At 33.5% G+C, this 21,855-nt stretch overlaps 1 protein-coding gene across 2 annotated transcripts in view; it reads left to right on the top strand.

Moving 5' to 3' along the window:
- Nucleotides 1–20,876, top strand: part of LOC107450517 (ferric reductase SjCytb561) — a 35,833-nt gene extending 14,957 nt beyond the window's left edge. For both annotated transcript variants that reach the window (XM_087152300.1, XM_087152299.1), the window contains exons 3-5: nt 610–818; nt 10,673–10,827; nt 19,759–20,876. In XM_087152300.1, coding sequence (XP_087008426.1) covers nt 610–818; nt 10,673–10,827; nt 19,759–19,927 — 533 coding nt within the window. In that variant the 3' untranslated portion in view covers nt 19,928–20,876. The remainder of the gene's footprint in view (nt 1–609; nt 819–10,672; nt 10,828–19,758) is intronic.
- Nucleotides 20,877–21,855: the final 979 nt, after the last annotated feature.

Genomic DNA, 21,855 nt, shown 5'->3' with positions numbered 1-21,855 from the left:
AAACTATTTCTTTTTCTATCTTAAGTCTTTAGAACAGTTACAATTGGGTATATTATAGCCTACGTCAGAGGTTGTGTTGTTCCTACTAAATTTAACCCATGAACGGTATTTTCTGCGAGCCTAACTTCAAGCCACAAATAAACAAACGAAGTGTTCGATCGTTTAAATAGATGCTCGCCAGATTTTATTGCATTATAAAGAAAAGTTATTGAAACTAAATACATCTAAATAAACAACAACAACTAAAACAAATAACAACAACTACTAATAACAATAACTAAATAAACAACAACTAAATTCCATTCGTTTAGCATTGCGTCATAGGTTGTTCATACTAAATCGAAGTAGTTGTGTTTTTTTCATATTATACCCAATTACGATAAAAAGTACTCAATTAAAAGCCTTTGCTTCCAGTTGTCTTGTTAAGCTTTTTTTTAGTAATTATTTTCTGCAACTTTTTATTTTAATACAATTTTCTATGTATAATATATTTATTGTATATATATTTATTGTATATATATTATTTGTTTTGTGTTTAACATAAATAAATAAATTATTGAATTTGTACCTGACTAATCGGAAAGTACCGTATATTGTTTTCTTTTTCAGGACTGCTTGTTTTTCGAGTATTTCGCTATCAGAGAAAACAGCCAGTGAAGCTTTTGCATTTTGGTCTTCATACTGTAGCTTTCATATTCACCATCGTCTCCCTCAAAGCTGTATTCGATTCGCATAATTTACCCGCCAAACCTAAACCAAACCTTTACTCTCTGCACAGTTGGCTCGGTCTGACGGCCGTTATTCTCTTTGCCATGCAAGTAAGTAAATATTGTTTCATATATTTACGGAACCCTATTAACGCATCTCCAATCGCTAGGAGAACCTAGCCCTGAGGAGAACCTGACTGAATAGTGTTTTCAATATAAATGTAAACAACAATCTCGAAATGTTAACCTGCTCTACTTCCCGTTAGAAAGCATACAGCTACTTACTACAGCTTATTCTACGATGCAATATTTTTAAATAGATAATTTTGTTTTAAATAAAAAAATATGATATCTGAGCTCAAATCTGCTGTATTTCGTGATATATTTATGATATTAAGTAATTCTGGTTGAGTTTAAAGTAAAAATTAGTTTTAGTTATTTATAGATAAATTGTCAAAAAAGGTAACATGGTTGCTAGATTGAGAAAGAATTCGCCTTTTTGGCAGTCCCGATTTGACCTCTTTTTACCTGTTTATTACTGTTTGATCTTGTTGCAGACCGTGCAACTGCATCATACATTAGTGTCAGCATATTTTTCGAGAAGCGAAGTCAAGTTCATTTTGCAAATTATCATTTAGGGTTAAATTTCGAAGCTAGTATAGTGTAGACAGGATAAGAAATGTTTTATGAAGATTTTTTTTAAAGGAGGATTTTTACGTCTTGAAATAACAGGTCTTTTTTAACAAAAATAGCAAATCAGGTAACAAATGCACGTATAAAAGAAATACTACCCAAGCGCCCATAACCAAGAGCTCGTCGCCCATAGAGCCCATTCTCGATGGTAAACTCAGCAAGACTGAACTTGGATGTCAAGTCAAAGTCATGTGAAATGCCGTTCACCAGGATTACACTCAGAACCTGTATGATTAAATGCCACGACGTGAACAGGCTGTCATCGCTCAGCGTGGCGAATACACAAAATACTGATTTCATACTTTTTCTTTTTCCTTCTTCCAAATTTGATAGCTTATTACATTATCAGTAACAATCTCATTAATTTCTGACAATTTCTTGTGTTGCAATTTTTTTAAACATTAGTGTATATTTCACCACTCAGGCTCGATAGCGACAGCAAGTGTGTGAGTGAAAATTGCCCTTAAGAGGCCTTTTCCCCCGGCATCTTGGATTTTAAGTTATGCTTTCTTGATATTTTATGTATTTTACGCTTTTAATGATGGTGTCATTTTGTGCACTATAACTTTCAAAAAGATTGAAAATACAGAGGTCATTATGTTGTTGTTGTTAATTTACGTCGCACTAGAGCTGCACAATGGGCTATTGGCGACGGTCTGGGAAACATCCCGGAGGATGATCCGAAGACATGCCATCACAATTTTGATCCTCTGCGGAGGGGATGGCACCCCCGCTTTGGTAGCCCGACGACCTGCGCGCGAAGTCGAGCACTTTCCCTTAGGAAAATTTGCCATAGAGAAGCCTATGGTAATCTATGGCAACGTATGGCTACCATAGAAATTTGTATGGCAAGATACCATACGCCTATGGTTACCATAGAGATTTGTATGGCACAACACCATAAGCCTATGGCTACCATAGAGATTTGTATGGCACAACCCCATAAGCCTATGGCTACCATAGAAATTTATATGGCAAGATACCATACGCCTATGGTTACCATAGAGATTTGTATGGCAAAACCCCAAAAGCCTATGGCTACCATAAAGATTTGTATGGCAGTATACCATAGACTAATGGTAACCATAAGGATTTGTATGGCACGTCACCATTGGCCTATGGCAACCACAGAAATTTGTATGGCAGTATACCATAGGCCAATGGTAACCTTAAAGAATTGTATGGCAGTATACCATAGAGAAAAGCTGATCTAGATCTCCACCAACGAAACAACAACTTCTATGGAGTCCTCAAAAACATCTTCTAAAAGAAATAAATATCCATTATTTCACCCTGAAGTTAATTAAATTCAACATGTAAACCCACAAGGCATTCCTGGTGAGTCTTTTCCGGCCTCCGGGTGGCCAATTTTTCCATTTTTGAGTGTTTAAAATCCGATGTTCCATTAATTTAGGCTTAGTGTATCAGACCGCCATATTAACGTGTCATCCACTACAAGTGGAATCATTCGCTAACTTTGGCTACTTATTTTAATATTTTTTCGATCTCATTCTTGGTCAAAAACATTTTATTGCAAACGCCTATGCAATTATCTATCTGAATTTATTAAGTTTTTTAATTTCCGGCTGTCTGGTACTTTTATCATTGTTAACATTCTCATTAGTTTTTTATTTTAATTCCACTTAGGTTCTTGCAATGCTTTTTTACATTATCTTACATATGTTAGGGCTTTATATTTATATTTTGTGTTTAATTTTTGCTTGCCATTAAATTGTTTTTTTATCATGTCTTTGTGTTTTTCTATTTTACAACTAATATTTCTTAAGTATCCACATATATTTGTACAATGTTCTGTTACATGTTTATACATAGCTTAGGGTCATCACTTAACTAGATTTGCTGGATTACTGGTTGACAATTGTTTTGCTTCAATATCATCAACTGGACAGTCCCTGGCCATATCATCTGCTGCTGTAACCAAAAATGCTTTTAATAATTTAATCTTTCCTTAAGTTTACAACTTTTTCGTCATAGTGATTCCCTATACCCAATTAATTTTTATTTACTATCCCTGACCAAGTGTAAATTTGTCAATAACAATTATTAATTTTACCAATTTTAATCATGTCTTAAACATGTTTTGTATTTACCAATATTTCTATATTGTGTTCTCTTTTCTAAATGTGCTTATCACAACTCAACATAAATTTTCTGAGTTTTTTTATCCCTCATTAGTAAGGGATCAATTAATTTAGCCTTTTTTCTATTCTTAGCTTTTCAGAGTCTAATACCATCTTTTTTATAGATAAAATTTTGTTCACATGCCACCACTGGTTGCACCGTTACATATTCAGCTTTTGTCCCGTTTGATCTATTTTAAACTAATTTCGCTTCGACCACCGGCCCCACTCTTTATCTTTTGAGTTTTAATAGTATTTTATTGTTTTAGTAGTCTACTTAATTTTTAGTTTAGTATCACTTATCGAAATTTAAAGAATTTTCATACTCGCTACGACCATCGGACCGTTATTTTGCTTCGCGTTCTTTTAGGTTCCTCTAATATCTGACGGTTATCTAACTAATTATGATACCAATCAATCAAATTAATGTTTTTTGTACTCGCTCCGACCTCCGGACCCACTTTCTATTTTCTTGTTTTTACAGCTTTAACAAATATTAGTTGCCTGTACTCAATATATTTTGTTCCTAATCAACATAACCACTATTTTCCCCACTCGCTCCGACCACCGGACCCATTTTCTAGCAGTTAGTACTAACTGTTTGAAATTTATTTGAATAAGAACCGCATACAAAAAGGATTCTGCAAGTAAAACAGGAGAAGTTTATCAAAGACATTTAAAAAAAAAGCTTTCTGGATATATATTTATTCCACAATTATTAAGTTTAGCATTTTTAATACTATCCATTGCGAAAGATTCTTGTAAGTAATTATTTTTTGACGTATGGTAAAATATCAACGAGAAATGTTGCCATAGCTGCATGGAAAAGGTGTACCATAACCTATGGAAAAATATTTCTTCATAAACTGTAGCACATCTTAGTTTTATGGCAAAAATTTGCCATATAAAAAAATGCCATAGGATATTCCTATGGGGTTTTGCCTATGGCAAAATTTTGCCATACACTTTTGCCATACACTTATGGCAAAACTTTGCCATACAAAATAATGCCATAGGATATTCCAATGGGGTTTTGCCTAAGGCAAAATTTTGCCATTCAAAAAAATGCCATAGAATATTCTTATGGGGTTTTGCCTATGGCAAAAATTTGCCATACATGTATGGCAAAATTCTGCCATACGTATATGGCAAAAGTGTATGGCAAAATTTTTGCCATAGGCAAAACCCCATAGGAATATCCTATGGCATTTTTTTATGGCAAACCTATGGCAAATTTTCCTAAGGGTTACGGTAGCACAGTTTAACGAGGACCAATACCGCACACCCTCGGTCCCTACGCAGGTCATTATGTTGGATTAGGTCCGAGCATCATTATGTTGGATTAGGAGAAATGGCGATTGATCTAAATTTCTATAAACAGTCTAATGCAGAGATCCCCAACCATTTTGTACCTAAGATTAAATACCAGAATATCGGTCGAATGGAGGGCACTATTTATTTTTTAACAGTATATACATGATTATTTACAAAACCTATTTGAGATAACCCCGTCAGTAAAGAAAAACGCAATTGCCGGGCTGTATTTGATGAGCTCTATGTCGAATGTATCTTTTATAATTGCAAGAGCCGCAATCTATTGTGATTTTGAAAGAGGTGGCGCTGAGCTTGAAAATGTGGCATTGAGCTCAGTGTTGTGGTCAATTTGTAAGTCCTTTCTTAAGACTGTTATATTTCTGAACCAGGGAAACCCGATGATTCAGCTCAGAATTTTGTTTTCTATGGTTTCAGTGTTATGGTTTAACCAAAACATTTTTCGTTAATATTGAAAGTAATAATAAAGAGCAAAATATATTTTTTTTTAAAATTTAACTAGCATTTAACGTGGTACTATTAGATGTTAATCTATAGACTTGAAATCTAGAGTTAGGAAAAAAATATCTTGGAAAATTACATTTACAGTCGGATTTGTATTTAACGAACTTCCATATCGGTGAGTTTCTCTATTTTGCAAATTTTTTTCGAGGAAGCAAGAGCATTTTGGAAATTTCTTCGTAAAATAACTTCCAAATAGCGAAGTGAATTTTTTATTTAACGAACTTTTCTTTGAGATCCACTTTCCTTATTTTCTAAAATATTTCTGAACACTTCAAACTTGTTAACGCATTTTATGGGAGAAATGACCTTGCGTTAATTTTTGAAGCCACTGTTTTATATAATGCTTTACTGCTTTCTCTGAAAGTTATTTGAGAGAAAGCAGTAAAATCCTAAGACGGAACATTTATCTTGAACTAAGACGGAACATTTTAATTATGCATTTTTTATGCATGCCTTAGAACAAGAGAAATGTGAAAAGATTGCTGCTTTGACTTTCAGACAGAACTCAACTGTCAAAGGGGTGGAGATGGGTTGGAAAAATTCTAAATATGCTTTTAATCCTCTTTACTTAGTTTTCACAAGTAAATTGATGATTGATATATACTCTATTTGATTGCATATTTCGGTATATGTAAAATAAAAGATACCCACACTTTGCCACTTGCAAGTATCCCATTTTAAAAACTTACATTGACATTTGGATTGGAGAATCTTAATTTTAAAACGTAAACGTAAATTATAGCAGGAGAAAAAAAGCCAATGGTATCTTATCCTGTGGTTAAGTTCTATTTCTTCATTAAATATAGGGTAAACTAGCCAGTGAAGGATCACTTAAGCTTCGCTTGCCTTTTAAAAAATCATATTAATTTCACAATTTGTAATTATAGATAAATGACAACGTCAACATATTTGTTACTGATTGCAAATTATGCAAAAAATTGTAGAGAGCTTACATAATATTGTTTTAAAGTTTTGGAGATTCAAATAACAAGTAGTAAGAAACACCCAGTAAAGGAACACTTACTTTTGGTTATTTTTTAATGCTCTTTATGAATTTATAAATCATGCAAATATTTACCCTTAGGAAAATTTGCTATAGGTTTGCCATAAAAATGCCATAGGATATTCCTATGGGGTTTTGCCTATGGCAAAATTTTGCCATACATGTATGGCAAAATTTTGCCATACGTATATGGCAAAAGTGTATGGCAAAACTTTACCATAGGCAAAACCCCATAGAAATATCCTATGGCAAATTTCTGCCATACATGTATGGCAAAATTTTGCCATAGGCAAAACCCCATAGGAATATCCTATGGCATTTTTTATATGGCAAAATTTTGCCATACGTATATGGCAAAATTTTGCCATAGGCAAAACTCCATATTAATATCCTATGGCATTTTTTTATATGGCAAAATTTTGCCATACGTATATGGCAAAAGTGTATGGCAAAATTTTACCATAGGCAAAACCCCGTAGGAATATCCTATGGCATTTTTTTATATGGTAAATTTTTGCCATTAAACTGAGATGTGCTACAGCTTATGACGAAATATTTTTCCATAGGCTATGGTACACTTTTGCCATACAGCTATAGCAACATTTCTCGTTGATATTTTATCATACTTAAAAAAATAGTTACTTACAAGAATCTTTCGCAATGGATATTAAAAATGCAAAACTTAATAATTGTAGAATAAATATATATCCAGAAAGCTTTTTTTTAAAAAAAATTCTTTGATAAACTTCTCCTGTTTCACTTGCAGAATCCTTTCTGAATGCTGTTCTCATTCAAATAAATTTTATATGGTTAGTACTAACCATTAGAAAATGGGTCCGGCCGCCGGAGCGAGTGGGGAAAGTATTGGTTATGTTGATTAGGAACAAAATATATTGAGTACAGGCAACCAATATTTGTTAAAACTGTAAAAAACAAGAAAATAGAAAGTGAGTCTGGAGGTCGGAGCGAGTATAAAAAACGTTAATTTGATTGATTGGTGTCATAAGTAGTTAGATGAGCGTCAGATATTAGAGGAACCTAAAAGAAAGCAAATTTAAATAATGGTCTGATGGTCGGAGCGAGTATGAAATTTTTTTAAATTTTGATATGTGATACTAAGCTAAAAATTAAACAGACTACTAAAACAATAAAATACTATGAAAACTCAAAAGATAAAGAGTGGGGCCGGTGGTCGAAGCAAAATTAGTTTAAAATAGACCAAACTGGACAAAAGCCGAATATGTAACGGTGCTGCCAGTGGTGGCATGTGAACAAAATTTTATCGATAAAAAAGATGGTATTGGACTATGAAAAGCTAAGAATAGAAAACAGGCTAAATTAGTTGATCCCCTACTAGTGAGGGATATAAAACTCAGAAAATTTATGTTGAGTTGTGTTAAGCACAGTTAGAAAAGAGAACGCAATATCGAAACATTGGTAAGTACAAAACATGTTTAAGACATGATTAAAATTGGTAAAATTAATAATTGCTATTTACACTTGGTCAGGGATAGTAAATAAAAATTAATTGGGTATAGGGCATCGCTATGACGAAAAAGTTGTAAACTTAAGGAGAGATTAAATTGTTAAAAGCATTTTTGGTAACAGCAGCAGATGATTTGGCCAGGGACTGTTCCGTTGATAATATTGAAGCAAAATAATTGTCAACCAGTAATCCAGCAAATCTAGTTAAGTGATGACCCTAAGCTATGTATAAATATGAAACAGAACATTGTACAAATATATGTGGATAGTTAAGAAATATTAGTTGTAAGATAGTAAAACACAGAGACATGATAAAAACAATTTAATGGCAAGCAAAAATTAAACACAAAATAAAAATATAAAGCCCTAACGTATGTAAGATAATGTAAAAAAGCATTGCAAGAACCTAAGTGGAATTAAAATCAAAAACTAATGAGAATGTAAACACTGACTTTGATATTGATATATGACAGCAATAAAATTTAATTATCACCGAACAAGTTAAAAGAATTAAAAAAATTTAATTATTAAAGAAATGATGATCTGGCTTGATCATAAGCACTTAACAGCGTTTTTCATCATGAAGATTGTTTACAAATTGCTATGGGGAATAGAAGACCATTAATAATGGAAAAGTGTTGTGACTTTAAAAATTTATATAAAATCAGAGGGAGGGGATAAAATAAAAAGGAAGATGTCGTTTAATCAGAAACAGTTGGGAGAAAGAAATATAAAAATTTTAGATAAAAATATAAACAGCAAGATATTAATTAAAGTGTACTATGTCAGCGTTAACAGATAGCAAAATTTAACACAGCGAAAACCTATACCCAATCGCAACACATTTTAAAAAGATACAGATAATGAAAGTACCAGACAGCCGAAAATTAAAAACTTAATAAATTCAGATAGATAATCGCATAGGCGTTTGCAATAAAGTGTTTTTGACCAAGAATGAGATCGAAAAAATATTAAAATAAGTCGCCAAAGTTAGCGAAAGATTCCACTTGTAGTGGATGACACGTTAATATGGCGGTCTGATACGCTAAGCCTAAAAGAATAGAACATCGGATTTCAGACACTCAAAAATTGGAAAATTGGCCACCCAGTGGCCGGAAAAGACTCACCAGGAATCCTTTGTGGGACTACATGTTGAATTTAATTAACTTCGGGGTGAAATAATGGATATTTATTTCTTTTAGAACATGTTTTTGAGGACTCCATAGAAGTTGTTGTTTCGTTGGTGGAGATCTAAATCAGCTTTTCTCTATGGTATACTGCCATACAAATCTTTAAGGTTACCATTGGCCTATGGTATACTGCCATAGGAATTTCTGTGGTTGCCATAGGCCAATGGTGACGTGCCATACAAATCCTTATGGTTACCATTGGTCTATGGTATACTGCCATACAAATCTTTATGGTAGCCATAGGCTTTTGGGGTTTTGCCATACAAATCTCTATGGTAACCATAGGCGTATGGTATCTTGCCATATAAATTTCTATGGTAGCCATAGGCTTATGGGGTTGTGCCATACAAATCTCTATGGTAACCATAGGCGTATGGCATCTTGCCATACAAATTTCTATGGTAGCCATAGGTTGCCATAGATTACCATAGGCTTCTCTATCGCAAATTTTCCTAAGGGTAAAAACAAGCCTATTCTTGAAATTATAACATATAAATACTTGGAAAATTTTGACTTTTTTTTGTAATCATGAATTGAAAATTAAAGTGTCAACATATTAACACATACTGTTCATTCACTGAGAAATCTATGTCCAGTAAAAAAACATGACTGTTCCCTCACTGGTTAGAAGTTGTTTTTCGCATTTTTAACATATATTTTTGATGCGGAACATCACTAAAGGTACAAGAAAATTAAAGTTTATCTTTTATTTTCATTAACTTAGAAAAAAAAACCAGTAAAGGAACACTTGTTCCTTCACTAGTTTTTCATCGTTTGGTGATCCACTGAATAAACACCCCCTTATTTCAGTACTTTATTATGCTATGATGCTTAAAAAAATAAACGTAACTTCAATAACTATATTTTGAATTCTCTTTTTCACAGTGAGAAAAATGAAACTATTACATGCAATTAATTCCATTTCAAACATATAAATGCAAACTCTCACCTTATAATTTTTTCAAAGAAACAAGGTGTTGCAGAGATAATAACAAATTCAAAAATTTTTCCATAGAAGTCTATTCGACCAGGTAATCCAAAACATTGCTAGATGACTTCCTATTGTTTGGCAGTAAGCTGTTGTTACCAATCAATCTAAGGAAAAACTTTCAAATTCTTATTTTTAATCAATATATATGAAATGTTCCTTCACTGGGTAGTTGTTCCTTCACTGGTTGGTTTACCCTAATAATTTAAAAAAATATTAAGAAATGATACTAAAAGTACTTAAATTTTTACATCGTATGCAAAGATAATATAAAAGATAAAAACTAACCTTGATATTTGCTTTATTTGTGCCATACGAAAAAAAAAATAATAAAATAAAAAGTGCGTTCCACCCACCACCACCCTTAAAATTGGCCAAAAGACATGCATAAGCATACAAAAATTTAATTATTTAAAAAAAAAAAAACGTTGAGCTGTTTTTGAAAATTTTAAACTCTCCTTCTCATTTCAAAGTAGTTCTCAAAAGAAAGAATGCTTATTAGCAAAAATTAAGAACATAATGTTTTGAAATTTTTATGTAATTCAGTAAAATTTAAGCCTTTGTTATTTTTGTTTGTGCAGAATACATAACATTGTTGAATATGAACGTAAGCGTGAACTTTATTTTAGTACGCATTTGGATTTCTGGCGTTCCTTTCTCCTGGTTTGGCAAAGGTTTGGCGAGCGAAATACCTTCCTCTTCATGTTTTCTTTGGTTTGTCAATCTTCATAATGGGTGTTGCTGCTTCTTTAATTGGCATAGCAGAAATGCTAATATATGTTTCGTAAGTATTTAGATTAATTATTTACATGTTCTGTATTTTTTCAGTACATTGAGGATGAGCCGCGATGGCTCAGGGGATTGAGCTTTCCGCCTTCCAATGCGGTGAACAGGGTTCAAATCCGAGCTATGGCTAGTCGATACGAATCCGCATCTGGCTTGCACCAACCGCAGTGCTGACGTGAAATATCCTCAGTGGTAGACAGATCATGGGTTGTTAGAGTCCCTTTGTCGTCTGGCTAACCGTGGGGGATTCTCGTGATCTCCGTGTAACGCAATTGCGGGTTAGTTCCATCAAAGAGTCCTCCACGGAAGCAAAATTTCACCCATACTTGATCCGGGAGTTCCCTTGTCTTCTGGATTGGGTTCAAAATTACAAGGCTGCGGAGTTGAAAATTAGTAGTCGAAAACTCGAAAAATCGGCTCGGCTTTTCAACGATGGTTATAAAATACATTCAGATTCATTTGTTCAAATACATTCAGATAAAATGTAGTAATATTATCTAAAGTGCAGTTTGATGGTAACGAACGGCATGATTGTGGCTATGTGATCAACCTAGACATCCTGATGTCGATCTCTTCGACAAAACTCTTATAAAAAATTAAAAAATAATTATTTCCTGGTAGCTTATCACAAGCAAAATTTACAGCCACATTATTTCTATAATAAATGTATGGTCAATCGAAATTTCAACTACTGTCCGCTTAGCTGGAGGGCCTACATTTCAAATTGAGCTCTGTACTGGATGATATCTCAAGTTCTTATCGTTTCGTAGATTTTAGAATCACATCAACAAAAGGAATTTGTCTGCAATCTGAATTGCGACTACTTTCCAACTAGTTAAAGTGTTCTTAAGGGAACTAAACACTGTTAGAAGAGAAAAGCTTGTTTCAATTATTTCTTGACCGCTATAAACATAATTTAGATCGTCAACTGAAATTTATCAGAAATTTGAATTTCGCCCTCTTTCCGACAAGCTAAAGTGCTTAAATTTCTACTGGTGCTCTGTGTCTGCAAACAATCATTTTTTTAATAGTTCAAAAGTTAAAATTATTGACAAACGAAGAATTTTTTATACATTCCGACTTTATCTAAAAGGCACAAAACTAAAATGTAGAAAATGAGAAAACAATTAAATTTTTGTCTTATGAAAAACGTGAAGAGCATAGTTTTTGTAATAAACTTCTATCACTACCAAAAATCTCTTCGTCTATTTAAAAATGATGCACCTTGCTTTATTTCCTTTCTGATTTGTTAAAAGTCTAATTATTTTCTTATATCTAGTCATTCTATCCCAATTTCCATTTTAAATCGTGACCAACTCTTATAGATATTCAATTTAATTAAATAATTGTGTTATTAAATCCAGAAAATAAAATTTAAGTAAAGAGAAAACGAAAAGTAACAAAATTTTATTTTTTTGCATAATAATGGAAAAAAATGACACACTTTAAAAATCTAAAAGCAGCACTCAAATAAAATTTAGAGTTATATTTTTTTTAACTTTATAATATAGTAACAACGTTTTATTTTTTGAACAACCATAATAAAAAATTAAAAATGCAAGAAATTCTAAAAACTACACTCAACAAAATTCGACTAGATTTAGAATATTTCTATCTTAACTGCATGGAACTAATTCTTGTTATTTATTTTCAATATAAACTCAAAAAGTAACGTAACGTACTTTTCGAATCAATAATGTATGAGCAAATTATAAAATATATATATATTGGTTTTCAAAAAAATAAATATACATTAAAATTTAATATTGTATATTTATCATTAAAAAAGCCAATTTACATTTCTACAAAAAGATACAAGAACCAGTATAACCAGTTTTTATTTCAGCAATAACAAAAAATCGAAACTTTAAAAACATAACAAGACATTGATAAATGAAAACCACGAACAAAAATATTGACAAATCGCCATAATTAACTATAATTGAAAAGTGAACGAACAGCAGCCATTTCAGGATTTCCTTGTTGCTATGGTATCAATATTTAGTAATGTTACTGTGATATTTTACCTTCTTTCCTTCACCTGATGCTTCCCAAGTGATATAACTCAAAGAAAGGGCAATCAATTTATAACACGAAAAAAACTATTTATTAACAATTGTAAATGAATTTAACGAAAATGAAACATAATTAAATCACTAAACCAAAACTACTAGCATACATCTCCGCTCTCCATCAGAGCCCTACCTTCTCTGTTTGTTTTTGTTTTTCTCTTTTCTTTTATGGAGGGTGGCGCCACCAGACATCACACCCCCCACCTAAAATTGGATCTAGGCTTTCCAAAAGAACTAGATTCAATAAAAAAACAATGTCTGGAGATGTTAACTCCTTAGCACTCAGTATACTTAATCAGTTCACAAAACACTATCCTGGAATACAAAAATATTATAAAGTTAGATACACATATGAAACAAATAATGTTCAAAAAAGTTTTTCTCAAAAGTGTTCACAGTTCAAAGTTTTTCAGTTTCTAATCTAGACAAAGCGTCCACGTTTGTCAACTTCGCACCTGGACAATGCGTAAACGAAATGTTATACTTCTGTAATGCCAGAGCCAATCGTTGAAGCTTAGATGATTGAGATGCATTCTTAGAAACAAATGTCAACGGATTATGGTCCGTAATCAGTTCTATAGGCGATCCAAATATCCAGGTCTCGAATTTCTTTAAACTCCAAATGACGGCGTAGGCCTCTCTTTCGATAGTTGGCCAAGCTTGCTGGGCTTTGGTCAACTTCTGACTGGCATAGCTTATAGGATGTAGCACACCATCCTTACGTTGAGACAAACAACCACCGATCCCTGTCGATGACGCATCACACTGTATCACAAAAGGTACTCCGAGTACAGGAGTACTGAGGCTGGTTGCCTCCATAAGACAGCGCTTCACGCTTTGAAATGCAATTTCGTGGTTTTCCTTCCAAGTAAGTTCTTCCGGACATCTTTTCTTCGTCAATTCCGTTAATGGCAATACTACTTCTGAATAATGTGGAATGTAATCTCGATAATAATTACAAAGTCCTAAGAAACTCTTTAACAGATGCTTAGACTGAGGCCTCGATAATTTCTGAATCGCTGCCACTTTATCTGGGTCTGCACCATGGCTGCCGGATCCGACGATGTGTCCTAAGTATTTGATGTGAGTTCTTGCAAAGGAACACTTTTTTAAGTTTACAGAAAACCCTAATTCTAAAAGCTTTTCAAAAATAATGTCAATGTGTACCAAATGTTCATCCCACGATTTTGAATAGATAGCAATATCATCAATGTACGCCCTTGCAAAATCTTGATATTTCACAAGTGCTTGGTTCATGACCCTCTGGAAGGTTGCTGCGGCGTTTCTCAATCCGAAAAGCATAACTTTAAAACGATACTGTCCTCTATGAGTCTTGAAGGAAGCTAAATCTTGGCTCTTTTTTTCTAATGGTATGGCCCAATAACCCTTGAGCAGGTCAACTGTTGATATCACGTTGGCTTTCCCAATTTCAAATAATAAATCAGTCTGGTTTTCCATAGGAAAATCGTCGGGTATTGTCACTGCATTTAGAGATCGAAAGTCAATACATAGTCGAAGAGCTCCGTCCTTTTTCATGACACACACTATAGGATGAGAGATTTCAGCATCGCTTTCTTCAATTAAACCTAGGTCTAACAATTCCTCAATCTGCTTCTCAACTTGGGGTTTTAATGCTTCTGGAATTCTATATATGTAAGGCTTCTTCCTTTCAACTTCGTTTATTCTTATCTTGTGTTCTCCGACTTTAGCAATTTGAACTTTTTTTAAAAATACAGTTTTGTACTTCTCTAACAAATGTAACAGTTCTTTTCTTTTATCATCCTCTAAATGATTCAAATTTATCTCCTCAGGATAGGAAAAATTTATAGAGTCGTTCATACTAAGTGTGGATTGGATATCCCCCATCTCATCTTCCCTCTCAAATACTACACCCACTGCCTGTACTCTACAAATAAATTTCCTTATTTTATTTACATGTACGTTCTTAATACTTCCATCTACAAGCTTTACTTTATAAGAATCGGGATTGCAACGTGCAACTATTTCTGCGGGTCCCGTCCATCTCGCATATAACTTGTTACTAGAATCAGGTATCAGTAAATATACTTGGTCACCTGGGTGAAACTCTTTATATATCGCTCGCCGGTTAGCATATTTTACGTAGGACCCTTGCCTAATTTCTGCTACTAAAGATGCCTCCTCTGCAGCCTTCTCTAAGTTCAATTTTAATTCCTGAAGATACTCGATCGCGCTCTTTCCTATATTTAAGGGCAGTGGAATTTCCCCTGACCATGAAGATTTTAATACTGCAAGTGGTCCCCTCGCTTCTTTCCCGTACATCAACTTAAATGGTGATACCCCGGTTGTACAGTTCGGAATCTCCCTATATGCAAATAATAAGTAAGGTATATATTTATCCCAATTTTTCGGATCACTACGAATAATGTAATGTAACATGCGCTTCAAAACTTGATTGTATCTTTCTACTAAGCCCGAAGATTGTGGATGTCCCGGTGTTGCAAACCTTGGGGTTGTACCCAACCTAGCATGAAATTCTTGTGTTAATTTCGAGGCAAAATTTGTGCCCTGATCACTCGAAATTACCCTAGGTATTCCCGTTCTCATAAATATTTCTAATAACGCATCGCAAGTAGCTTTTGCTGTTATCGTTTTTAAAGGTACTGCCTCAGGCCACCTAGAATGCAAATCAACTAAACATAACACATATTTATGTTTACGCGCTGATGGAGGATCGATCGGACCGATAATGTCGCATATTACCTGGTCAAACGCAAATTCAGGTCGATTGATCGGAGTAATAGGTATTTGATCACTCCCCCTCTCCCTACTCCGTAACTGACAATCTTTACAACTCCTACAATACTCCTCTATTTCTTTTGACATGTTTGGCCAATAAAATGAAAGACGAATACGCTCTTTTGTTTTTCTCATGCCCAAATGATTTGCAAAAATTGATTCATGCGCTAATTTTAATATTTGTTCCCTTTTTACCTTTGGTACAACCAATTGTGTTACCTGGTCCCCTGAAATTTTTTCTTTGTGATAAAGTAAGCCATCCATGATTAAATATCTATTTTTATTTTGTTTCGCATCTTTAAAAGCTTCACGTAAAGTATCACAATCCCTTTGCTGTTTTTTAAAAATCTCTGTCTCTGAAAGTTGACCCATATATTCCTCTTTATTTTGATTCTTCGATTCAACGCAACAGATCATTAATTCATTGTTTTCACTTTCCGAACCCTTTAACATAAACATCTCTGCGTTCCCAGACACACCCTCTGATATTTCTTTCCTTTCATGACGTAACGGCGACAAAGTTAGAAGATTGTTTTGGTTTTCCCCCTCATCAATATTCGCTGGCTTCAACATCTCATATACTACTGGCGTCAAAATGCAAGGAACGACTAATTTGTCTGTTACTGAAAATAATACATCTGCACTACTGCTTAAATTATTAGGATATTCAGATTTTAGTGAAATCGAAAACGTTTGTAAATCCGCTACTATATTTTCTCCAAATGCTGATATTAAATGAACTTTCGAGCAATCATTATTTTTTAAATGTAACGGAATTTCGTTGGAATTTAAAATTGGCATGTCTGCGGCACTATCAATGAGGGCTTTAATTTCTTTTCCTCCCAAATAAATGTATTCATATTGTAAGGGTTGAGATTTAATTGAATTCGGGTCAATATACTCAGTTTTAACTCTAGCGATTAATTTATCTTCCGTTTTGGGTTTACTTACAGCTGGGTCTCTTTTTGATTGAATTGTTCCCGTTTTAGTTTTTTCCCTATTAGGACAATAACGTAAATGAACAATTTGTTTACATAATTTACATTCTTTTCCCGAACTCGTATTTTTATCATTAAAATTATTTCTCATATGAGGCGGGACATATTTTCCACCTGAATTATTTGGGAATCCAGTTTCTATCTGATTACGGAATTTGTTTGTCGGTTTATCGTATAACTCTGAAAAAGTTCTACCTTTCGAAGTGAACCAATTGTCACAGAGCTCCGCTATTTGTTTCGGTCGGAACCACGTATCTAACTGCTTAATTTTAATATAACTTCGCGCTTCTGGATCTAATGCATTCAATATTCGGTCACTGACTATTAATTCATTAAGCATTTCAAAATCACTAACTTTTCTAAGTTGGCAGTAGAAATCCCAATTTGCTCTAATTCTACTCGCGAATTGCATATGATTCTCGTTTCTTAACCTTTTAGCGGACAAAAAATTTTCCAAACATACTTCTGGTGTTGGTTGAAACTCTTTAAGAATTATATTCTTAACCTTTTTATATTCTTTCATCTCCTCAACGTTTACATACGTTAATAAATTCGCCGCTCGCTCGCCTAGCAAATTAAATAAAATTTCAACTTTAAATTCTTCATCGACATTTTTAATTTTAAACGCCTTTTCTAAAGAGGTAAAAAATAAATTCCACGTTTCCGGTCTACTTGGTACAGGAAGAGTTAATGTTCTTACGCTTTTTATGAGAGATTCTAATGATTTAGAATTCGCGTTTAGTCCATCCACACCAGTATCGAACCCTCTACCCTCCGCTTGAATTTTAGCTCTTTCTAATTGAGCTCTCTCAAGTTCTAGTTTTGTTTTCTCGCGTTCTAAAGCAGTTTGCTCAAGTTGTAACGCTGCTTCTTGCTCTACTTTTAGGCGCTCTTTTTCTTGTTCTGCTTTTAGGCGCTGCTCCCTTTCCAATCTTTCCGTGACTGTTGAATTTAACAGTTCCGAAACAAAATCTTTGTCTGCTGTATATTGTGAGCTCTTTTCCATTAATACCTTTAAATCTACAATTCTGTGACCTGGTTCAACCTTTTGCCCTAACTCTTTAGCAACAACAGCTAAATCTTCTTTCTTTAAACCTTTTATACTAAACATATTTAGTTACTTCCAATAGACAGTTCTTCAAATTAAACTCAGCAAAGTCTATTATATATTTCTCATTAAATCACAGTTCATGCACTAACAATCAAACTTGAGATTTCAAACAAAGCCTACCTCATTTTTCGCTCTTCTCCTCTAAGCAAGCTCTCAGGTTCATCGAAAGAGAGCGTGTGATATTTTACCTTCTTTCCTTCACCTGATGCTTCCCAAGTGATATAACTCAAAGAAAGGGCAATCAATTTATAACACGAAAAAAACTATTTATTAACAATTGTAAATGAATTTAACGAAAATGAAACATAATTAAATCACTAAACCAAAACTACTAGCATACATCTCCGCTCTCCATCAGAGCCCTACCTTCTCTGTTTGTTTTTGTTTTTCTCTTTTCTTTCATGGAGGGTGGCGCCACCAGACATCACAGTTACGATTAGTTTTTCGTTTTCGAGCCAAGAAACAAGAAACTAAGCCAAAGTACAGCAAATTGTTGATGTACAAATTAAGCTCTTTAAATATCAAAAATATAATTTAGTTTTTGTTCGTTTACAAATCTTTCTCCAAGAAATTATTTTTTAGGGAGAAAACTAACGTTTTCTCAAAAAATTAAACATTTATTCGACATATAATAACATGAATAACTTGATAAAAGCAACAAGTAGAGCTGTCATAATTTTTAAAATCTAATTATTTCACAAAATAAATGATTTTTTAACATTGTATTTGTCTATAAAAGATACTTTGAACAATTTGGAATAATTTTAAAAGTAATGGTAAAGAATATGTACTCGAAATTATGAGATTCTGCTTATAATTTCGATCAAAAAAAAATAATACCTTGTCGATCACACCATGTTAACTCTACGAGAAAAAGTTTCTTTCGTTTTGTTTCGGTAAATTTTGGCTCTCGACCAATCAGAAAATGTTACACGCGTGTCGTAACTCTCTAACCAAGTTAAGGTCTGGTTTCTTAGGACAAGCGCCTTATCTGGGCGTCAGCGGAAAGTTGACGTAGAGCTGACGCCAAAAAAATACTTTTTTGTTAGCTCAGCGTGAGCAGTCGGTCCAACGCAGACATTATCTCTCATTGCGCATGCGTTAGTAACGTAAACAAATATTTATTTTGAATTTGTATTGATTTTGTTATTGTCGACCAGTGTTTCAGAGAACAAATAATGACTTTGTCCAAGAAAAAACACATTATAGCTGAGTTAAATGAAGAGTGCTATGTTTAATGAAGAAGCTATGTTTAATGTCCAAATCAAAATCTTGGCTGATTTCAATGTGCTGTTGGATGTTGTCCGCCATTGCTTCTGTGGTTAACGTCACGCTGTAATCCAACTGCAGTTGAGTTGGACGGCAATTGTAGTTCAAGATGAGCGTTCGATGACGTATACTATCAAACTCACAAATGGACCAATCAGAGGTTAGCGCTGATTTCCAGCTGACGGCGTCCTGTCCTAAGAAACCAGGCCTTTAGATAGATGGAAGTATAGTTTGTCTATGTAAAGTACCTCCCTAGCCATTCGTCTAGAGTAGTGCCGGTGGCTATGTATACGAGATTTTACTATTTCAAGTAGGGTCATTATTTAAGACTGCTTGTGGATCGGGTCATGTAGGGTCATTATTTAGACTGGTTTTGGAAAGGGAATCGGAGGAGAGAGAAGCTCCCCCCCCCCCTTTGAAATGTGCTATTTCTTGTATCCATATTTGATTCTATAACCGTCGTTGATGTTATTGAACTTTTCATTATTTAACATAGATAGATTGAATTGATTATAACACTAATTGAACTTTTCATTATTTAACATATATGGATTGAATTGATTATAACACGAATTGATTTACTAACCTTAATTCGAGCAATTAATATTTGATACTGCAGTTTATATTTCATACTTAGCTTCGGTGCTATTTTGCTCAGACTCCAGGACTATATTCTTATTTGGGTTTTTTTCTCCTTACAGGCCTGGAGGATACGGTAGCCTTCCAACAACTGCTGTTATAGGCAACCTACTAGGTTACTGTCTAATCTTATTCGCTATTTTCATTGGATACTTAGTGGTTACTCCAGAGTTTAAGAGACGCCTGCTGCCAGAAGAAGTTCAACTTCAATTAGAGCAGAATCCAAACTGAAGTGCTATCATTTATCCTTTACCTCTTACTGCAGTTTACTTATGATTTCATCCAAGTGTTGCTGAGATAATTTATTTAACATTTTGAACTGTGACCTGCGAGATATCTGATGTGTCTTGGTGTGACAAATCTGGCTTCTTTTTTTATTTTTTATGTGCAGATATTCAAATGGCATAAATTCCTGTGATATCTTTGAATCTTGATCTGTGCGAAATTTTCAATGTTTTGAAGAAATTATGAGTTATGGTGTTGATTTAGTCAGGCACAAACATGCCAACTATTTCATTTTTTTGTGACGTTTTAGGACACTTTCACAATGGACCAAAATGAAGTTGCCACTATCCAAAACAAAACCGAAAATGCTCTTCAGTTTATATTACTATATATGTAACAAATGTTGATTTTATTATTATTATATTTTGGCGCAGGACTAACAGGTAACTATTCACTTGCTCCTAGGTAACTGAAAATATTTTTGATCGAGACAAATAATTTGTTTTATTTGAAATAAATTGAATGAATGTCTTTCAAGTGATAATGGATATCTAAAATAATCTCTTGATATATATATATATATATTGCTAAGAAATCAAAAAAGAAAATAGGTAATTAGATTTAACATTTTAACTATAACATTTACTATAGCTTTTCCACCATACATGTTTGATGGTTTAAAATGAGCAATGTTTATAAAACAAAAACCTTTTTGCTAAGGTACTATTAACTATATTGCCAAAAATTATTTTTTGTTTTCAACCTGGTAATAATGATTTGTGTTTTATTCAATTCTATAAAATGTGTCACAATTTAATGCATTTTTTTAATGAAGCATTTATATTTTTTATCGCATTTAAGATTTTTGGGTTGCTGCATAGTGTGTAATGAGTCAAGTATTATTTCTGTTCATGTTTTTTTCCCCACATAGTTTTACATTAAATAATATATTGTATGTTTTGCACTTGTAACCTAATACGTATGCATTCCCTAGTGTTAAAATGTATGTATGTATTCCCTAGTGTCTGGTATGTAGAACATCGTCTGTAAAACGGCATTTTGAAACAAATCACAAATTCGTTAGTCAAAAAAGCGAACCAGAGCAAAAGGAATTAATTGCAAGTGCAATGAAAGACAGAAATAAACAGTCCACTTCTATGATTAAATATGTTGGCAAAAATTGTCATACGAGTGCGGCAAGTTACTCCCCTGCAAATATCATTGCTCGGCATAGTAAACCTTTTCAAGAGGGAGAGTTTTTGAAGGAAGCCTGGTTAGCATGCTCGCCCTCACTTTTTGATGATTTCGATAACAAAGATAAGATAATTCAGCGCATCAAAGATACCCCTCTATCTAGAAATATAATTGCCCTGTTACGGTTGGGTATAGAATAAAAATGAAAAAGTTGCAAAAATGAAAAACAATTTAGAAAATAAAAAACTAAAAAAATTTAATGGCCGGGTGAAACATAGTCAGTGGTACATTTACGAAGTTTGGCTAACCCAGAAAAATAGTAAATTTTCTTCTTCAAAAAATACGTTCCAGAAGATAACAAGTATATTCAAAAAAACATACCTTCTTCTTCAGAGCAGTTCTCTGAGGCAGGATGAAACAAACAGAAAAAACAAAACTTTGGTTATTGAAAATGAAGCAGTCCAGTTCCTTTTTTTGGAAAAAAAATCATTGTTGTTTTATTGGAGAAAAAATATATTCAAAAATCATCACATTTGAGGCACGACATCATTTTAGAAATCATCAATGGCACATCCCAAGACTGTGGAACTAGTGATGACTGGAACAGGAGTTTGAAAATGACTGAGAAGGATTTCCATCCCTGACGGTAGTTGGTCAGCGGATCATCATAAAAAAAGCTGGAGATTTATCAGGAAAATTCTTTAGTAGGCATTAATCCAATTTTATCAGGAAAATTCATT

The sequence above is a fragment of the Parasteatoda tepidariorum genome, chromosome 9 (genome assembly GCF_982258835.1).
Source record: "Parasteatoda tepidariorum strain Cologne lab strain chromosome 9, Ptep-v5.0, whole genome shotgun sequence".
NCBI lineage: Eukaryota > Metazoa > Arthropoda > Arachnida > Araneae > Theridiidae > Parasteatoda > Parasteatoda tepidariorum.
This window is presented reverse-complemented; position numbering and strand designations above follow the sequence as displayed.